Source organism: Mustelus asterias, chromosome 15 (assembly GCF_964213995.1).
Source record: "Mustelus asterias chromosome 15, sMusAst1.hap1.1, whole genome shotgun sequence".
Classification (NCBI taxonomy): Eukaryota; Metazoa; Chordata; class Chondrichthyes; order Carcharhiniformes; family Triakidae; genus Mustelus; species Mustelus asterias.
Genome location: NC_135815.1, coordinates 25,101,657 through 25,115,808, shown reverse-complemented (window position 1 = coordinate 25,115,808; position 14,152 = coordinate 25,101,657). Strand labels below are relative to the sequence as shown.

The following is a 14,152-nucleotide window of genomic DNA, read 5'->3' as shown; positions in this document are numbered from 1 at the left end:
ATGTTTGTCACTTTCCTAATTTTACAAATTCCAGGCTGTGGCCCTATTGAAGTGAATGGAAGTTTGAATGGCCCCACTGCATCTCCCGCAGTGGGATGCACTGCATCAAGGCTGCAAAATCCCGACCCTCATCTTATCTGTACTTCTATTATTGTATTCTCTTTTTCCTCGCAAAGAGTGTTATCGTTCCTGGGAGTACATGAGAATAGTAAACTATAACTGGAAGCAAGGAAGAGTTGTGCTTTCAGTAATGCTGTGTTTGTGTATATTAATCTTTTTCTTTTTTCAATTATTTATGAAATGTCTTGCCCCTGGTTTTGTAACTTTATTGTGTGGGAAGTATTGGATGAAGTTTTGTATTTTGTATTTTTCCCTTCGTCTACCTAGAACACACCTCTACAACCAAGAGAGATGAAGTATGAACTGTTCTCAGGCCATTGGCAGTGCACTATGTCTGGGCATCGGGAAGTACCATTGATCACCCAAGCAGGGCTTTTCCTTCTGTTTTCTGTCTGTTGAACTGGGAGAAACCTCAGTCTACACTCAATTGAGCAAAGATGGGGAATTGAGCAGGCCTCAACTGACATTCATCCCCACCTCCATGGCTCTGAGCATTATTGTGTAGAAAACATTGACAAGTCTATATGTTGAGCTCTAATCATCTAATCTCCTGCAGGAAAATTCTGCAAGATTCTTCCTCCCCTAACCCTTATACATGATAAAAATCCAGATGACTCCTGGTCCTCAATTATACATCCTTCCTTTTCCTGGCATAACATTTATGTTCCCAAAAGCTCGCAGATCCTAGTGCTTCAAATATCATTCCATCGTTCATATTTATCTTTGAATCCTTCGAGTCTTATTTCTAACCAGCTATTCATCCACCTCTACATAAACACGTTAAATGACAAAACAGCAATGTGGCAAACAAAAACAGAAAATGCTGAAAAATCTCAGCAGTTCTGACAGCAGTTGTGGAGAGAGAACGGAGTTGACGTTTTGAGTCTGGATGACTCTTCTGCAAAGCTGAAGGCGAGTGGCAAGTTCCTTTTTGCACTAAAGGTGAATAATTAGTGACTTGCAGACAACTGCAAGTTTAGAACTGCAAGTTCTAATTGTTGCTGTGGGCTGCTAGACACCCCTTGTATTCATCAGCACAAATAACTTTAGAAACATGAAAAAGTGTCAATTACTTGCAGTACCTGAGAGCCCAGTCTGTATATTTATTACATAGAATGGGGCAAGACGGTTGCGGGAGGAGGAATTCCTCCTGATGAGTTTTGTCTGATGCTGATTTGTCCTGTATGAATATTTTATTTTTATGCCGTCACAACTCAAATTATGTAATTTGTGTGGATCCACAATTCACTTGTGAAGTGTAAGGGGGAAGATCTAAACTACAGATAATAAATGGAACTATTTACTGGTGTTGCCTCCCCTTCTGTGTAATTTAATGCAGGTTGTTCAGTGCAGCAGAATTGGTTTATAGATTGCAGCAGCTTAATTTTTTAAAAGCTGTCAGCGACTGTGAATTTCTTAAATGTTTTTCTAGGTGCAATTGTGACAATGAGTGTAATGGAAAATGAGTAGGTTCTGTACTGATACGTAGACATTCAGTACTTGTATGTGGCAGGAATTGGTTTGCGTACTACCTTCATCCTTATATTAGTATGTACCCAAGTTAGGATGAGCACACTGAGCCATGGTAGGTACATATTGATACATATTGAGCTTGTTGCCCACATTGAAATTGGCCGGTACGATCTTGTGGGCATCACAGAAACGTGGCTGCAAAGGGGATCAGAGCTGGGATCTAAATATCCAAGGATATGTGTTCTATCGGAAGGACAGGCAGATGGGCAAAGGGGGGGGGATTGCATTGTTAGTAAGGAATGAAGTTAAATCGATAGCAAGAAGTGATATAGGATCAGAAACCATAGAACCTCTGTGGGTAGAGTTGAGGAATTGCAAAAATAAAAGGACCCTGATGGAAATTATGTACAGACCCGCTAGCTGTAGTCAGGATATGTGGCAGAAAATAAATCAGGAGATAGAAAAGGCATATAAAAAAGGCAATATTACAATAATCATGGGGGAATTCAATATATAGGTGGACTGGGAAAATCAGGCAAGTAGTGGATCCCAAGAAAAGGAATCTGTGCAATGTCCAAGAGATTGTTTTTTTGTAGCAGCTTGTGACCGAGCCTATTGGAAACAGGCAATTTTGGATTTGGTGATGTGTAATGAGGCAGACTTGATTAGGGAACTTAAGGTGAAGGAACCCTTAGGGAGCAGTGACCACAACATGATAGAATTTACCCTGCAGTTTGAGAGGGAGAAGCTGGAATCCGATGTAACGGTATTACAATTAAATAAAGATAACTATAAAAACATGAAGGAGGAGCTGGCCAGAGTTGATTGGAAAGGGAGCCTGGCAGGGAAGACAGTGGAACAGCAATGGCAGGAGTTTTTGAGAGTTATTCGGGAGGCACAACAGAAATTCATTCCAAGGCGGAGGAAACATGCTAAGGCGAGGACGAGGCATCCATGGCTGAAGAGGGAAGTCAAGGACAGCATAAAAGCAAAAGAAAAAGCAGACAAAGTGGCAAGGATTAGTGGGAAGCCAGAGGATTGGGAGGCCTTTAAAAACAAGCAGAGGACAACTAAAAAAGCAATAAGGGGGGAGAAGATGAAATATGAGTGTAAGCTAGCTAGTAATATAAAAGAAGATGGGAAGAGTTTTTTTTTAATATATAAAAGGTGAGAGAGAGAGGCAAAAATACCATTGGACCCCTGGAAAATGAGGCTGGAGAAATAATAATAGGAAACAAAGCAATGACAGAGGAACTGAATAGTTACTTTGCATCCATCTTCACGGTAGAAGACACCAGTGGGATGCCAGAGCTCCAGGAGAGTCAGGGGGCACAGGTGAGTGTAGTGGCCATCACTAAGGAGAAGGTTCTGGGGAAACTGAAAGGTCTGAAGGTGGATAAATCACCAGGGTTGACTACACCCAGGGTTCTAAAAGAGATAATTCAGAAAATTGTAGAAGCATTGGTGGTGATCTTTCAGGAATCACTGGAGGCAGGGAAGATACCAGAGGACTGGAAAGTAGCTAATGTTACACTGCTGTTTAAGAAGGCAGGGAGGCAGCAGATGGGAAATTATAGGCCGATTAGCCTGACTTCGGTCATTGGCAAGATTTTAAGAGTCCATCATGAAATTGAGATCGCAGAGTACTTGGAAGTGCATGATAAAGTAGGACTGAGTCAGCACGGCTTTGTCAAGGGGAGGTCATGTCTGACAAACCTGTTAGAGTTCTTTGAGGAGGTAACAAGGAAGTTAGATAAAGGAGAACCAGTGGACGTGATTTATTTAGATTTCCAAAAGGCCTTTGATAAGGTGCCGCATAGGAGACTGTTAAATAAGTTAAGTGCCCGTGGTGTTAAGATTAAGATCGTAGCGTGGATAGAGGATTGGCTGAGTGGCAGAAGGCAGAGAGTGGGGATAAAGGGGTCTTTTTCAGGATGGCAGCCAGTGACTAGTGGTGTGCCTCAGGGGTCAGTGCTGGGACCGCAACTTTTCACAATATACATTAATGATTTGGAGGAAGGAACTGAAGGCACTGTTGCTAAGTTTGCAGATGATACAAAGATATGTAGAGGGACAGATAGTATTGAGGAAGCAGAAGTGCTGCAGAAAGATTTGGACAGGTTAGGAGAGTGGGCAAAGAAGTGGCAGATGGAATACAATGTGGAAAAGTGTGAGGTTATGCACTTTGGAAGGAGGAATGGAGGCATAGAGTATTTTCTGAATGGGAAAATGCTTAGGAAATCAGAAACACAAAGGGACTTGGGAGTCATTGTTCAAGATTCTCTTAAGGTTAACGTGCAGGTTCAGTCCACAGTTAGGAAGGCAAATGCAATGTTAGCACTCACGTCGAGAGGGCTAGAATACAAGAGCAGGGATGTACTTCTGAGGCTGTATAAGGCTCTGGTCAGATCCCATTTGGAGTATTGTGAGCAGTGTTGGGCCCCATATCCAAGGAAGGATGTGCTGGCCTTGGAAAGGGTCCAGTGGAGGTTCACAAGAATGATCCCTGGAATGAAGAGCTTGTCATATGAGGAACAGTTGAGAACTCTGGATCTGTACTCGTTGGAGTTTAGAAGGATGAGGGGGGTCTTATTGAAACTTACAGGATACTGCGAGGCCTGGATAGAGTGAATGTGGAGAGGTTGTTTCCACTAGTAGGAAAAACTAGAACCAGAGGGCACAACCTCAGACTAAAGGGGCGATCCTTTAAAACAGATGAGCAGGAATTTCTTCAGCCAGAGAGTGGTGAATCTGTGGAACTCTTTGCCGCAGAAGGCTGTGGAGGCCATGTCATTGACTGTCTTTAAGACAGAGATAGATAGGTTCTTGATTAATAAGGGGATCAGGGGTTATGGGGAATGGGGATGAGAAAAATATCAGATTGAATGGCGGAGCAGACTCGATGGGCCGAGTGGCCTAATTCTGCTCCTATGTCTTATGGTCTTATATGTTGGCCCTTAAACTAATTTCAAAGCTAGCGGGACTGAGCTATAGATTTTTATGGGAAGGGTTGACACTGTTTTGCTGTGATAGTCAGAGTTTAAATTCTTGGTTCCTTCTTGATGTGGACAGGTGTCCGAGAGATAAGCTTTGGCTCTGAAGTCAAGAGGAACTTTGTGCCAGAGATTGTATTCTATTGAGTTAGATCCAATTCTTCTCAGTTGCAGCCAATTCAGCAATCCCCCGCTTGACAGCTGGAGCCAACAGGCATTCCTCCAGTTAGCTTCATGGCTTAGATTTGCCAACCAGGGACATGTGGGTCAACCACAGGTGACTATACAAGTTCCATACAGCCGCTTAACTGATCCCTTACTGCCCATTAAAACCCAATGTATTCCATTTGTAACACATCTTATATGCCACAAAGCTCTGATGAAATGCACACTTTTATGGTCTTTTCACAAATAGAGTCCAAATGAAATGCATCACTAATTGATAAGCCATTTTTCTAAAACATTTGTCACTCAAAGTGTGGTTTATTTTTGAATTGGTGCTAGATTCACATACTATAGTGCACTTAGCAGTTTACTGCAATGATAAGCTAACTGCCTCCAGGCCGAAACTTTCTGATTTTGTACTCTCCTGAATGGGCATTTCAGTTTAGTGAAAAAATAAAATAATTACCTTTTCTGTATATAATATGAAGAATAAGAATAAAAAGGTATGACATTTTCCTAATATCCTGCCTATTGCAATTCATTATATGTACTTTTTAAGACATGATAATTTATAATCAAGGTAGTTTGTATTATATTCACGTATTGTTAATACAGCTTACAATGAAATGTAACTGCAACCTCTACTAGGTATAACCTCTTCTTTGTTAGGTTACAAATGGAGCTATCCTCAGATATTTGAGTGAATGTGGTTGCATGTGATAATTATTTTATGCTGTGTACTCATGCCTTCTCCAATCACTTGACAAATAGAAACATGGAAACTAGGAGCAGAAGTAGGCCATTCGGCCCCTTGAGTCTGCCCTGCCGTTCAATATGATCATGGCTGATCCTCTATCTCAATGCTAATCTTGGGTGACTGTCTGTGTGGAGTTTGAATGTTCTCCCCGTGTCAGCATGGGTTTCCTCCGGGTGCTCTGGTTTCCTCCCACAGTCCAAAGATCTGCAGGTTAGGTGAATTGGCCATGCTAAATTGTCCCTTAGCGTCCCAAGATGTGTAAGCTAGGGGGATGAGTGTGGTAAATATGTGGGGTTACGGAAAAGGGCCTGGGGGATCCTCTGTTGGAGAGTCGGTGCAGACTTGATGAGCTGAATGAGCTCCTTCTGCAATGTCGGGATTCTATGATTTTATATTCCTGCTTTCTCCTCGTAACCCTTGATGCCATTAAGATCTAAAGAGTAATCTATCTCTTTCTTGAATACATTCAGTAACTTGGCCTCCACCGCCTTCTGTGGTGGAAAATTCCACAGGTTCACTATGCTTTGCGTGATAAAATTTTTCCTCATTTCCACCTCATATGGTTTCCCCCATCATCCCAAGTCTGTGTCTCCTGGTTTCTGATTCCCCAACCAGGGAAAATATCTTCCCTGTATCTAGTCTGTCAAACCCTGTTAGAATTTTATACATTTCCATCAATTCAAATCAGAGGGAAGACTTCATCCTGTCAACTTGCGCAGGAATTGATAAAAGATAACCAGCCATTACCTAATTCACTGCACCATCCTTTCCTACCTGGAGTAATTTAAGTTATATGATGCTTTAAAGGGGGAATAAATGTATCGCCACTATTTTCTTGCATTAAGTTGATCTTTCTCTACACCCTAGCTATAACTGTTAACATTACATTCTGCACCCTCTCCTTTCCTTTTCTATGAACGGCATACTTTGTCTGTATAGCACGTAAGAAACAATACTTTTCACTGTATCCCAATACATGTAACAATAATAAAACAAATCAAAAGTCTACTTGACTAAAGTGAATCACAAGAATATGTTTGGTGATCATGCATTCCATGCAAGTAATTAATACTTTTGTTTTAATTTCTCTTTTTGTAGTTTACATTTCACAAAAGTCAAACTTGAGGCTGTTCACAAAGGACCCGAGGAAGCTCTTGAAACCTGCAAACACATGTTAAACATGTGGCAGATAGCACACACTTTACACTACAGGTGGGTTCTGTCACAAGTACTTCACAGTAAATGCAAACCTCTCGTATCCTTTGAAGCAAAATGGTTTCAGTCAATTGCTAGGTTTGTAACATGGCATGTGAATGTGTTACAATACTTTGGTGTTATAAGGCATTCTCCTGCAATACGCGATGAAATAAAACAAGCAGGTCTGCAACCCATTTTATCTGATAGGGGCACAACGCAACCACATATTTGCCCAAAATATTTGGACACTGAAAATCTGAAATAAAAGCAGAAAATGGTGGAAAAGACTCAACAGGTCAGGCAGCATCTCTGGAGAGAGAAGCAGAATTAGACTTTCTGGTTAAAAGCAAATTACTGCGGATGCTGGGATCTGAAACCAAAAGAGAAAATGCTGGAAGATCTCAGCAGGTCCGTCAGCATCTATAAGGAGAGAAAAGAGCTGACGTTTTGAGTCCAGATGATCCTTTGTCAAAGCTTTAGCCTTCCTGGTTGATTACTCTTTTGAAAGATCATTGCTTTTCGTGGGATCTTGATGTGTGTGAATTTGTGCAGCTAATCAGATTAACACCCATGGCTCTGCACTCCACTTGCATGTGAATTTTAACCATTGATTGATTTGTGGCCACAACCTTTAAAACTTGAATCTCTGCGATGATTTGTACAAATCAGACAAGTCGGGCGGGATTTTACAGCCTTGCTCGTCCCGAAACCATAAAATCCTCCTCAAGTCAGCAGACCTTTCCATGGTCCACCCCTTGTCCGCTCCAATTCCCGAGCGGGCGGGATGGTAAAATTCTGGCTGTGGTATTTCTTTTAAGGAATCTAAGTTTTACCATAACAATAGAAAAATAAAATATGACCTGCACTATGACCCTAACACTGTTTCTGAATGTAAATAGTAACATTTCATGGTGACCCCCTTTGGTTTTCAGCCAATGGACATGAAACAATTAGATAAATTCTTCAATTTTGAATGTGGATGTCACTGCATCAACCAGTTGGATTGTTCTAACTACTTGGGAGCCCCCTCATTACAGGCCAGGGGGAAAAATGCAGAATAGGAAAAATTTTGCCACCTTCATATAGAGCAGAATATGTGGCACGCTAGCTAAATAATGGATATGTGGGCATGAATGCAAGGTATTGAACTCGTAATACTGATGTATGTTTTTCATTTGAGCTCACTGGATGGTGATCAAGAGTAAGAACCCTGGTTGACTTTCTTATCCCTCCACTGCACACATTTTGAAGACAGCAATGTGCCGGCTGATATGCACAACATATCCTGTGCTTTCAGGGAGCAAGACTTTGTAAATGTTGGATGAGGCAGCAGTAACCTATGCTTCCTTCATGAAGCCTGCTGGCTGATGCTTCCCACTACATCACACTTGATATGTTTCCATTAGTCTAAGAATGCAATTTGTCTCCGCAGATCCATTATTCAGAACTATTACTTTGGTTGGATTTGGTCCCTTATTAAAATTGCTCTTAATGGCCCAAGCATTCCAATAAACGGTGCCTACTTTTAGGAGATCTTCCCATCTCCATTTAATTTTTATTGTCTTTTGCCCTGCAAATTGTTGCAAGTGTGAGACGGAAACATTGCCGCCGTTTCTACAGAGTATCTGGAACATAGCCGAATAGAACAAGAAGATGTATCTCCTTAACCAATCAAACTGATGGAGTTAACAGTGCAAAGTCCAGGCATGAACCAGAGTTAGAATGGCGTGCTCACTGGTTAAATCAAGTGTGGAAAAGATCAAACAGGTCGAGAGTGTAAAAAGGACAAAAAAAAAGAAAGAAAAAATGCATTTAAAAATAATCTCTAGCAACTGTTGAATCTTGAAGGAATGAGGCTCCACATTTGTAATAGTTCGTTCTCAGTGCCAAAGATGTTTGCTGATGGTAATTAATGCTTATGACATCATTAGAATAATAGTTAAATATGAAATGGTTTAGCTTAACATTTCTGTGGCAAGTTTACCTTGCATCTACCATGCATTATAACAACTTCACACCGGTTAATGCATGTGAGTGGAAAACCAGAAGAACACAGTACTGTTTTTGCTAAGCTATCAGTGAAGCATCACTTCTTCAACTGCAACTTTTGGATTTCCACATTCAAGTGTGCACTTTCTTGGAATTAACATGGAATTTGCACATAAATAATGGCGAGCACTCTTAACCTCACCATTTCTTTGACTACAATTTTTGCACCAATATGTTTCACATTCTGCGAGCGAAATCCTTCACAGTTGTATCAGAAAGTTCGCAGCAATTTATTTTTGTCAAAGTGGATTACGATCAAATTTAACATGTCAATCTCACGATCTTCATCTCATCCTAGCTCCAGCCATCAGCATCTCATCCTGACTCCACATATCAGCATGTTTCTTTTCCAGAAGCCATTGACTTTAGAAGGGGGTTTTAATTAAGGCAGAGGTTTTCAAACTTTTCCGCTAGAGGAATCCATGCAACTGTTGACATGATACCAACAAGCCCTGTTTTACCTTTCTAAAAATGATGGGCGGGCTTACCTGGTCTCATCCATGGTGGGACGCTTTGCAAGCGAGAACGGAAAATTGATGTTCCAGCCAAAACTCCATTCACTTTCAACAGCACTGGAAAACCCCAGCTGCAAGCAAGGACAGAAGATTTTGGCCAGTTCTGCAATATCATTGCAGAAAATATTTTTTAGATTAATATTTGGTAACAATGAGGAAGCCCTTAAAATTAGGTTTGCATGGCCAGAAAGGACCACGCACAGCATAGAAACAAGGGGAGGAACTTCATTGAGTAGTTGGTTACTGCTATGCTCTCTGGACATGCCTTCCTTTATTCACATGCTGAACCTTGCTTTTAAGGAATACAGACAGTTCACTAAGACTACTTTTCCACATAATCAATGTCTTTATGTGTTGACCCACCAGGAAACATTAAGTCTCCTGTATTTAAGACAGGCAGTCATCTATATGGGCATTTAACAATAACCATTCCTTTCATCTTAGAGGTCAATTACACAGGCATCCCACACAAAATAAGCAAAGCAGCTATTTTGGATAAACTTAGCCATTCACTAGATTCTTCTCACCTGGTCAAAGTGCGATTTTGCAAACCCAGGCCTGATAGCCAAGTTCCGCATGCATGAGGATGGCCTCAACTGGGATCTTGGGTTCATGTCACACTACGTGTAACCCCCACCATTTGGCCTGGGCTTGCAAAATCCTACAAACTGTCCTGGCTTGAGACAATTCGCATCTCTTTAACCTCTGATTATCCTTCGTTTCACTCGCACTGTCTGTACCTGTAAAGACTTGATTACCTGTAAAAGCTCGCATTCCAACCATTATCTTGCAATTGTGTCTTTGCCTATATATATGCCGTGTTTGTGAACCCACCTCTCCACTCACCTGATGAAGGAGCAGCGCTTCGAAAGTTCATGATTCCAAATAAATCTGTTGGACTTTAACCTGGTGTTGTGAGACTTCTTACTGTGCCCATTCCAGTCCAATACCGGCATCGCCACATCTTTTATGAAATGGCAGTGATGCTTTGGCAGCAGATCTTGGTTGACGTGTAGCACTAAATGCTTCAGAACGATCCTGGTGAAGATTTTGTTGGCAGTGGAGAAGAATGAGATTCCCCTGTGGTTGTTGCAAGATTGGTGAGTTCCTTTCCGTTTGTCAATGGAGGCATCTTTTTATTCTTGCAGGATGTTTCCTAGACTGAAGGAATTCAGTGAACATCTTGACCAGGCATTGATCTTCAGCTTTGTAGACTTTGGCTGGGATAGCATCAGCTTCTGGAGTTTTGCTGCTACACAGGATTTTGATTGCATTCATCATTTCTAACAGTGTGTTCAGATCATCCAGAAAGCAGTTGATAGCAACATGTAGCTTGTTGATTGCTTCTTTGTTGATAGATGAAGTCTGATTGAGGATGTGGTTCAAGTGCTCTAGAATTTGTGCTTTTTTCTGTGAGCAGTGTTGACCTGTCGGGACCAGGAACTGATGAAGAACTAGTGCACTGGGGGCCGTAATTGAATATCAGAGCATTGTAGAATCACTAACTGCCTTGGTGATCTACATATGACTGAAGTTGGTCTCCTTTCTGATTTAGCCAAGTACCTTGCATTTTTCATAGCTTGCACTGGACAGTCCTACAGTTGTTTTGGTAGGCATTGTGTTTGGATAGGAATGAATTATCATTGAGGGAATCCTCTATCATCAAGAGTAGTGAGTTCCTTAAAGTGAAGACTGCACCTTGCTCACACATTTCCTCTGTGATTAAATTCCTCTGTTTTTTTACAGTGATTGTGACAAAGAAAGCAGTCTAGCTGAGGGTGCGCTGACGGAGAAACGGAGTACTGTTCAAAGTAGTGTAGCTGAGGGCACAACGGCTGAGAAACGGAGCACTCTTCACCTCACTTTCCCTGATTTTCATGAGGCTGATTCAGGTAAGGAGGATGGAGAGACTTTATGATTGATTCTTCTACTCGTGTATTCCAGCTACATACTTGTACAGATTTAGCAGGAACATGAAGCTCAGCGACATTGCGTTAACTTTTATTGGTGAATAAGGTGGTTTAAATAGACTTTAAAGTCAAATATTACTGAATCCTGTACAGAATAGAGGAATTCGGGCAAGTTTTCTATTGTTACTTAAATTTCTCGCACCTGGATATTACAGTCAGAACTTAATTAAGGAACAAAACTAATCTTGTAGCCTGAATACGATGGGTCACTCCAGGGTCCAGCTTCATAGGTGGCAGCAACCCATGCTGTCTCAATCATGATCTTGTTGACACATGAATCTGTGCTGTGAATTTTGTACACATTATTTGTATCATTTCAGATTGTTACTTTCTTGTTTAAATACCTATTTATTTTTGTATCGGGGATGCACTTGATTCCTTCTCCCAGCTTATTCCCTCATTGATTCTGCTTGGAACTTTTAAGCTCCTACATCGGAGAATGAGGTTGGTAGGCAGCCAATTATCAGATAACGGCTAATGCTGGGAAAATGCAAGAGTGACCCAGAGCAATTACCTTAATTTTCCTTGTCCTCCGTCACCCACTGTGCCAGTTGGGGGAACATATACTTTTCTGCCCAGGATTGATGAGATTGGCGGCCTTAGTCGACAGGGAGGAATGAAACCCAAACGTTCATTCCATCCAAGTTGGATGTGGAAGTCCCATCCCCATTTCCAACAGACCCAATTTTTGCCAGTAGGGAAAGGACATAATTTGGGCACACACGAGATAATTCACACAGGAGAGAAACCTGAGAGATCCAATTTTGATTGTTGCAAGTTTTTTTTCAAGTTTATTTATTAGTGTCACAAGTGGGCTTACATTAACACTGCAATGAAGTTACTGTGAAATTCCCCAGTTGCTACACTCAGGTGCCTGTTCGAGTACAGTGAGGCAGAACCTAGTATGGCCAATGCAGCTAACTAGTACGTCTTTCGGACTGTGGAAGGAAACCGGAGCACCCGGAGGAAACCCACGCAAGGTGAACGTGCAGACTCCGCGCAGACAGTGACCCAAGCCGGGAATCGAACCCGGGTCTCTGGTGTTGTGAGGCAGCAGTGCTAACCACTGTGCCACTCCTTAAGTCCAAGGGCCTTAACCCACAGTGAGAGTCAGGAATTGATGGATGAGGTGCAAACGCTCTTTAAGTACAGATAGATGTGCCATGATCTGAAGATTGTTTAAAGTGCTATTAAAGCTATTAAATCAATGCATTATTATAAATGTGATCATTCCTTTGTGTCCCTGTACAGTGCATGTTTTACATGAAGTACTACAGATTATCTTTACGGTACTTTTCTACCTGTAATGTCATATACTTATGCGCCTTTGTGACATTGTTTCGTATTGCTTGTGGCAACGTTATTTGTGTATCCTGTTCACCTGTAATTTTAACAAATAGGAGAGATAAAGTATCTTGTGTGTTAACAGATGGTCAGGAGATGCATTGCTAATGAGAGAGTCCCACGCCAGGTTCCTCTCATCTGTAAAACCAAACTGAGATCATTCAAAACTGTGGTTCACATCTGACCATCTGTTCTGTGTATGAGATGGAATCAGCCAGTTTGAAATTTGCAGGATGGCAAGCCAATAGGAGTTTGGTTTTGATACGCTTGTGGTTTGGTAAAACTACCATTGATTCTAAAAAAAAATTAGAAATTTAATAGAAGCTGTTTTCGTTAACAACATGGTGCACTGGAAAAACTTGCATCATCATTATCTAAATTTATGGACTTCTATAAAAAGATCTCAAAACTATAGGGCGGCACGGTAGCACAATGGTTAGCACTGCTGCTTCACAGCTCCAGGGACCTGGGTTCGATTCCCACTTGGGTCACTGTCTGTGTGGAGTTTGCACATTCTCCTCGTGTCTGCGTGAGTTTCCTCAGGGTGCTCTGGTTTCCTCCCACAGTCCAAAGATGTGCGGGTTAGGTTGATTGGCCAGGTTAAAAAAAAAGATTGTCCCTTAGAATCCTGAGATGCGTAGGTTAGAGGGATTAGCGGGTAAATATGTGGGGGTAGGGCCTGGGTGGGATTGTGGTCGGTGCAGACTCGATGGGCCGAATGGCCTCCTTCTGCACTGTAGGGTTTCTATGATTTCTATACTTATGCATATTTAAACAGTAATTGCATTGAGTTGAACTAAAACAATATGGGGGCGATTCTCCCAACCCGCTGTGCTGCTCTAGCAGCGCAATGGGACAGGAGACCTCAGCGGGGGCCATTTAGTGGGCTCCCCACTGAGCGCCACGGCCTCCACATGTCTCTGTGGCTACGTTTTTTTTTCAGAGTAATCAGCTCCACCCCGGAAATCGGCATGGAGTTGATTTCCATATTAAAATGTGTATTTAAATTTCATTAGTGGGCCCAGGCCTGAAGTCTCTGGGCCCGCTAACGTCTCCCCCCACGCCCCCCCCCCTCCTCCGCCTCCCCCCCCCCACCCACCCACCAGGTGTGTTTCACTCCAGCGTTGTTTACAACAGCTCCCCACTATCGGGGAGCTGGCGGCCGACCTCGCTGGAATGAAGGGAGGCCATGGAGGCTGCCTCCCAGGAGGCCGGAGGTAAAGGGGGGTGCCCCCTGGGCATTGCCAGCCTGGCCCCCTGGAACTGCCAAGGGGCATCGGGCAATGCCAATGGGGTGGAGCCATCGGGGCAGGGCCTATTGGGGGATGTGGCCTATAGGGGGGGCGATCAGTTGGGGGGTCCCGCTGCCACTCTGTATAGGGATCATGGGTAGAGAGAGGGAAGGGGATGATCGGGGCTGGCCATCCAGATGGGAGGGGGGGTGGTTGTCAGGGCTGCCGGGGGCAGGGTTGGGACTGTAGTTGTTGATTGCTTGGTTGTAAAGGAACTCAGGAAAGCTGCACCGTCAGGATTGATGGGACCCGTATTAGGGAACATTTATAAACATGC

General features: G+C 42.6%; 1 protein-coding gene across 1 annotated transcript in view; it reads left to right on the top strand.

The window, feature by feature from the left end:
* LOC144504409 (tetratricopeptide repeat protein 7A-like) overlaps positions 1–14,152 on the top strand; it is a 272,644-nt gene that overhangs the window by 165,701 nt on the left and 92,791 nt on the right. The window contains exons 16-17 of the mRNA XM_078229665.1: positions 6,607–6,720; positions 11,016–11,161. Coding sequence (XP_078085791.1) covers positions 6,607–6,720; positions 11,016–11,161 — 260 coding nt within the window. The remainder of the gene's footprint in view (positions 1–6,606; positions 6,721–11,015; positions 11,162–14,152) is intronic.